General features: G+C 55.8%; 1 protein-coding gene across 1 annotated transcript; it reads right to left on the reverse strand.

Moving 5' to 3' along the window:
- Positions 1-5,667: 5,667 nt before the first annotated feature.
- On the reverse strand, positions 5,668-6,357 carry LOC149367488 (uncharacterized). Its single transcript, XM_089574431.1, has one exon. The coding sequence runs from the start codon at positions 6,355-6,357 to the stop codon at positions 5,668-5,670; it is 690 nt and encodes a 229-aa protein (XP_089430557.1).
- Between the last annotated feature and the right edge of the window lie 850 nt (positions 6,358-7,207).

Below are 7,207 nucleotides of genomic sequence, written 5' to 3' on the forward strand. Positions count from 1 at the left end.
GGTAGTTATTCATAATTAAATTCAAAGGTGCCAAACCATAGGCACACACCCACACAGGAGAAGAAAGACGAGACAGAGCGCCACTCACAACTGATTTAATGTGCAGAAAGCCACGTACATATATGTCACTGTCGGCGCATGCTCAAGGAAGACATTCAGCTTCGTGAAGATAAGCAGCGATCAAAAAACGCCTTTTCAGCCTTATACAGGTTTATCGACGTTTCGCTGACGCACAAGTTGCCCCTCTTTTCGATATGGAATGCTTCTATCAGTTCTCTGGCTTTTGTCACACTGCGGCAGTTCCTACATCGGACAAACCGGGCGATGTGTCAATGAGCGCATCAGAGAACACCAAAGAAATGTAGAACACAATAAAGATGGCCCCCATTTACCCATGCACATCAGAACCTGCCCGTCGCGCACTTGTGAACCATGCTTTTCTGATGTGCGGATTTTGGCGAAGAGTAGTGTGACAAAAGCCAGAGAACTGATAGAAGCATTCCATATCGAAAAGAGGGGCAACTTGTGCGTCAGCCAAACGTCGATAAACCTGTATAAGGCTGAAAAAGCGTTTTTTGATCGCTGCTTATCTTCACGAAGCTGAATGTCTTCCTTGCGCATGCGCCGACAGTGACATATATGTACGTGTCTTTCTGCACATTAAATCAGTTGTGAGTGGCGCTCTGTCTCGTCTTTCTTTCTTCTCCTGTGTGGGTGTGTGCGTATGGTTTGGCGCCTTTTAATTTAATTATAAACATGATCTTGAAAGCTAAAAACGATAGAAGTGTAAACAAGAGAGTTGGGGTTTGATGCCCCACCAGCTAGCGCCGACGAAGAAGAGGAAGAAGGAAGCCGACGCAGACGAAGTTCGGGTTTTGCGCTTCCGAACGCTGGCCTGCTCAGCAGCACCGCTGGAACAAGGACTGTAGCCATCCATACTGACTGTGCGTGTCGCCTCATTACTGGCTGTAGGCGGTCCTGCTAACCATCAGCCGACCCTTCCTCAGCACATCAAGCAGTTTGTGCAGGAGGAGGTCGCACGTCAATTATCGCTGGTTACCAGCCAACCCGCACCAACGCCGTCGCTGTCACCTTCTATTCAGTGTGACATCCAGGAGCAGGTAGCTGAGGTCCTGCCGCCCACTAATCACCTCCTCTGGTCACTGCACCGTGGACGTACGCTGAAGCAGTCATCCGGCCACGCCCTCAGCCGGTTGTTCCGACTTATGCGCCACCTGTAACAGTGTACCCTCAGCAGCAGCTCGCGCCGGCACTGCCACTGACTCACCGTCCTTTGCCTCGCACCGGTCCCCGCCCTATGAATCCGTGGCGCACCCCAGATAACCGGCCGATATGCTATGCCTGCGGTCTCGCAGGTCATGTGGCCCGCTGGTGCCGCACGCGCGGATCCGGTCCTCACGACTACGGGCGCTCGCCGTCGTACGACGCTCCATTGCCCTCCGTCCCGGTTTCTTCTACTCTGCCGCCTCAGACTCCCTCTCCGTCACGCTACGAATCCTACAACCGAAGCCATCGGTCACCGTCTCCTCGACGCCGTTCGCCCTCTCCTATGCGCCGCCGGTCACCACCCCTCCTAGCAGAAAACTAGGCGCCGCAGTTCCGGAGGCGAGAACTGCGCCGTCAACGACCATCTCAAGCCCTATCACCGCTCCTATGAACGTTACTGAAGTGATCGTTGAAGGTGTTACTGTTAACGCGCTTATTGACACTGGTGCTGCCGTGTCCATCATTAGTCGCAACTTGTGCCGCAAACCAAAAAAAGTGATGACGCCGCTTTCTGACCTTTCGCTTCGCACCGCCAGCGCTGACCCCACTCGCCCTCTGGCGGCGTGCACTACCCGCCTCGTCATCCAAGGCCCCTCTACACCATCGAGTTCTTCGTTCTCACCCGCTCCTTTCATGACATCATCCTCGGGTGGGACTTTCTGTCCGCGCATCACGCCATCATTGACTGTGCACATGCTCAAATTGATTTGTCGCCGCTGTGTGATGCTCTTCTGGACGCCCCCCCCCCCCCCCCCGCCGTTACCGCCGCCCCTATTCTCGCCACTGACGACGTCGACGTGCCAGCTTTCTCTTCTGTTCTTGTGCCGCTGACTTGTGCTGCCCTCTCTGACGCTACTGTCCTTTATTCACCATCTCCTCTTTGTGCGCACCGCAAATCTGTCATGCTGCCTCATGCCATGCTCACACTTTCTGATGGTTGTGGCGCCCTGTACGTTGCGAACCCGTTTGCTTTCCCCCCCTATCGAAAGTTCTCATATGAATTCATATGTGTCTCGTATCATTCCATATGTGTTACATACACACATCCGGGTCACGTCCGGGTCACCAAATTTGTGGAGATGAATCGTGGGCACCAGTCATCGTCAGGTCTCCACAAATATATTCGGCTGGACGCGCTCAGCCAGGCTGGGATGGAACAGCGCTGCGCCGGCCTTGCAGTTAAGCAGCCATGAAAATCCCGTCAGCGCGTGCTTGGCAGGCGTACTGGGACAGTCGTCGTCTTCGGCTGCCGGACCACGATGGCACGCTACAGGGCCCCCCCTCTAGCGATGAAGCCATGAGCGAGGTGTGAATGGCGAAAAGCGGATAGGCTTGGCGCAAATCGTACGCGACGAGGACTGGCACGGTCGGGAGGGAATGCAGCGGCACAGTTAGCGATGACGTCGGTGTCAAGATGAGCAGGTTTAAGGCGGTCAACTGAGATTGTGTCCTGCCGGCCGTTGATGAGCAGGAGAAAGTGCTTAGGAGCACGCCGGGGCACTTGGTACTGACCATCGTATGGTGGCCGTAAGGGCGGGCGTACGGCGTCGTGGCGAACAAAGACGTGAGTGCACCGCTGAAGGTCGGAGGGGACGTGGACACGACGGGAATACTGGCGTTGACGTGGTGGAACTACACTGCTCATAGCGCTACGTAGGCGGTAGGCGTAATCTGAGACGTCAGCAGGCGTGGGTGGTGAAGGCTCGAAGAATTCGCCAGGGACACGGAGAGTAGTGCCAAACGTTAGCTCTGCTGCACAGGTTGAAGAGTCACTGCGAAGTGCAGTGCGGAGACCAAGCAGGACGAAGGGTAGGCGCTCAATCCATGGCGAAAGAAAAGCGGACGCCATAAGTGAAGCTTTCAGCTGCCGGTGAAAACGCTCAATGACACCGTTGTAAATCGGGTGGTAAGAGGTCGTCTTGATGTGATTGACGCCGAGGAGCCGAGATAGGTTAGCAAGTAAGGTGGAGTCAAATTGACGACCACGATCAGTCGTAATGGTGCAAGGGACACCGTAGCGGCTTATCTACAGTGTGATGAGTGCTCTTGCGAACGACTCCGCCGTTATGTCCAGAAGGGGCATCGCTTCAGGCCATCTCGTGAACCTGTCAATGCAGGTTAACAGGTAGCGGTGGTTCCCGCAGGTAGGAAGGGGACCGACAATGTCGACATGCAGATGGCTGAAGCGGGCGTCCGGGGACGGGAACGTGCCAAGCGGCGTCGCAGTGTGTCGATGCACTTTGCTTTTCTGACAGCTCAGGCACGCGCGCGACCAGCGGCGAACGTCGACGTTGATGCGAGACCAGACATAGCGAGCCGTGACAAGGCGCTGTGTTGCGCGAATGCCAGGATGGGCCAAAGAATGGAGGGCATCAAAGACGGTTCGTCGGTATGGTGGAGGCACGTAGGGGCGAGGACGACCGGTTGATGTATCACAAACTAGGGGAACGGCGCAGTCAGGGAGCAAGACGTCCTGCAACACTAAAGAGGTGTCGCGCGTGCGAAACCGTTGCAACTCGGCATCGGCTCGTTGAGCAGCAGCCATAGCCGTGAAGTCGATGACTGGCCGTCCATTGTCCGTCGCATTGACTTCAGCACGAGAAAGAGTGTCGGCAACTATGTTGGACTTGCCGCTGACGTGAAGAATGTCGCAGGTAAATTCGGAAATGTAGGCGAGCTGCCTGATTTCGCGAGGAGCGTAGGAGGTACTGCTGGATGCTAGCGCGGACGTCAGAGGTTTGTGGTCAGTGAGGATATGAAATCTGCGTCCCTCGAGAAAATGGCGGAAGTGCTTCACGGCTGAATATATTGCTAGCAGCTCTCGGCCGAAGGTGCTGTAGCGGCGTTCAGGGGGCGCAAGCTTCTTGGAAAAGAAGGCAATTGGCTGCCAAACACCAGCGACAAACTGTTGCAATACCGCGCCGACAGCAGTGTCCGATGCGTCAACCATGACGGACGTGGGCGCGTCACATTTAGGATGAACCAGCAGCGCCGCTCCGGCAATGGCTGCTTTGATGCCGCTGAATGCGCGGTCAGCGGCATCGGTCCAAGCAACAAGAGCGGTCGGCTTGCCGTGGCCCGAGAGAAGGTCGTGGAGAGGCTGCAGTATTGCAGCGCAGCGAGGAATGAAGCGCCGATAATAGTTGGCGAGGCCAAGAAATTCGCGCAGTTGTCGGGTGGTGGTGGGCCGGGGAAACTGACTGATGGCGGTGACACGGGCCGGCAAGGGGCGAATGCCATGGGCGTTGACGCGATGGCCGAGAAAGTCCAACTCAGCAACGCCGAACTCGCTTTTCGGTCCGTTGACCACGAGACCAAAGCGGCTGAGTCTTTCGAGCACTTGACGCAGGTGGAGCTTGTGGGCCTCTACCGTAGGGCTGAAGACGAGAATGTCGTCAAGTTAGGCAAAGCAGCACGTCAAGCCGCGTAGGACTTGGTCAACGAAACGCTAAAAAGTCTGGGCCGCGTTGCGAAGACCGAAAGGCATCCTCAGATATTCAAACATGCCAAAAGGTGTAATAATGGCGGTCTTCGGGATATCCGACGTTTCCACAGGAATCTGATGATATGCCTTCACAAGATCGACTTTGCTGAAGATTGTGCAGCCATGTAGAGCCGATGTAAAATCTTGGATGTGGGGAATCGGATAGCGGTCAGGGATTATGGCCTTGTTGAGGGCCCGGTAATCGCCGCACGGCTGCCAGTCGCCGGTCTTTTTGGGCACCATGTGGAGAGGCGACGCCCAAGGACTGGAGGAGGGGCGGATGAAGCCAAGCTCAAGCATATGCTCAAATTCCTGTTTGGCGACAGCGAGGCGATCCGGTGCGAGGCGACGAGCGCGAGCAAACACGGGAGGCCCAGTCGTCACAATATGATGAGTCACGTTGTGAGCGACTGGCGCTTTGAGGGACGGGGGTCGGAAGACATCTGGAAACTCAGCAAGGATGCTGGACCAAGGGTCGGAAACGGTGCTGTGCGCCTGGAGGAGCCGGAGTGGTGGAGCTCGGCAAGAGACGCCTTGGACGACTAGGCTTGTTTCTGAATCCACTATTCTGTTTTGCCGCATGTCAACTAGGAGCCTGTAGTGCCATAGGAAGTCGGCGCCGATGATTGGCGTGCGCACGTCCGCGATAACAAATACCCAGCGAAAAGTACGGCGGAGTCCGAGGTCAAGCGTTACCGACTTCTGGCCGTATGTCCGTATGGTGGATCCGTTGACTGCGGTCAGAGGAGGAGAGTCTAAAGGACGGCGCCGCTCAGCCAACGTAGGCGGAAGAACACAGATCTCGGCACCAGTGTCGATGGGGTAGCGGACTTTGGTTACACGGTCAGTGACGTGGAAAAGACAACTGGATCGCGGGCCGAGAACACCGGTCGCCTTCAGTGCTCGGCGGGACCATTTCCCGCGAAGGAGCAGGGCTGGCGGCAGTGGCGTGCGCGAGAGCCGTATCGGCGGTGGAACCAGCAAAGGGTCGTCGAGGGCGGAGAACGATTGCCAGAAAAACTGGGGCTTCTGCGGCGGGGTGGAGACGACGAATGCGGCCGGCGAGCACGAAGAGCTGCAGCTTCAGCTGTAAGCTGCGCCACCTGCCGGGCTAGCTCCTCATGAGTAGCAGTGAGACGGGTATAGCAATCGTCAGGAGCTGGGCTCGATAGCTGAGGGGCAGGAGGGCGATGAAGTATTGCAAGGGAGGGAAAGCCGACGTCCATGATCTTATCCGCAAGCGTAGCCAGGGATTCCAGGGTCTGAGACGAAGACGCGCTCAGGATCATGCGCACCTGCGGAGGCAGGCGCTGCAGGAAGAGTTCCCGCAGGAGCGTGCTGTCGTGGGGAGTAGCCAAGTCTCCAGCCAGGGCGGTCATGCGACGCAACAGCTCGGTAGGTTTGCGATCTCCAAGCTCTTCTGAGGTAAGGAGCTGCTGCAGGCGACGCGGCTCCGTTTCAGTAGTGCTCTGGATGAGCATCGCTTTGAGATGATCGTATGGCCGATCGGCAGGCGGAGAGCGCAAGACGTCGCGAACAACCGCAGCAGTAGCAGGCGTGAGCGCACCAATGACATGGTCGAACATGGTCACCTGTGACGTGATGCGGTGCCGGCGGAACAAGGCCTCGATTGTGAGGAACCAAAGTTCCGAGTCCGATGACCAGAAGTCGGGGAGCTTGAGGGCGGAGACCGCGGACTCATGAAGTGGCAGCGTGCGAGGCGACGGAGACGGCACAGGAGTGGAGGGATCCATGGCCAGTGCTTACACGATGGATGGTAGGCGGGGTCTCGAGCTCCGGGCAGCGGTAGGCCTAGCGAAGCGGCTGATGCAAAGCGCAGGGCAGGAGCAGAGAACGAAGACGCGAAGTCCGGAGTCACCAAATTTGTGGAGACGAATCGTGGGCACCAGTCATCGTAAGGTCTCCACAATCTATATGTGTCATATATGTGTCTCATATGAACTCGTATGCAGCCCATATGAGTTATATGTGTCAGTATATGTGCCTCATATGAACTCGTATGCAGCCCATATGAGTTATATGGGTCAGTATATGTGCCTCATATGAACACATATAGGCTTCATACGAGTTCATATGTGCCACATATGTGCCTCGTATGGACTCATATGGGCATCATATGAGCCATATGTGTCGACAAATGCGCCTCGTATCAGCACATATACTTCATACGAGTTCATATGTGTCACAAATGTGTCTCGTATGAACGCGTATAGGCTGCGTACCAGGTCATACGCGTCACAAATGTCACGGATGAACACATGTGCTGCATATACAGTAGTTCACGCGCTACGGAAATGTGACTTGTATGGACTTATTACATATATGGCATACCTCAACTGACACGCGACACTCGTGCGTACACAAGAGCTCCGATATGCATCGTATCAGCTTACATCAATCTCGTGCGAAACAGAT

The sequence above is a fragment of the Amblyomma mixtum genome, chromosome 1 (genome assembly GCF_055824585.1).
Source record: "Amblyomma mixtum isolate Tamu chromosome 1, ASM5582458v1, whole genome shotgun sequence".
In the NCBI taxonomy this organism is placed as follows: Eukaryota; Metazoa; Arthropoda; class Arachnida; order Ixodida; family Ixodidae; genus Amblyomma; species Amblyomma mixtum.

Coding starts and splice junctions, on each gene's coding strand:
- LOC149367488 (XM_089574431.1), bottom strand. CDS start 6,357: ATGTTCGACCATGTCATTGGTGCGCTCACGCCTGCTACTGCTGCGGTT.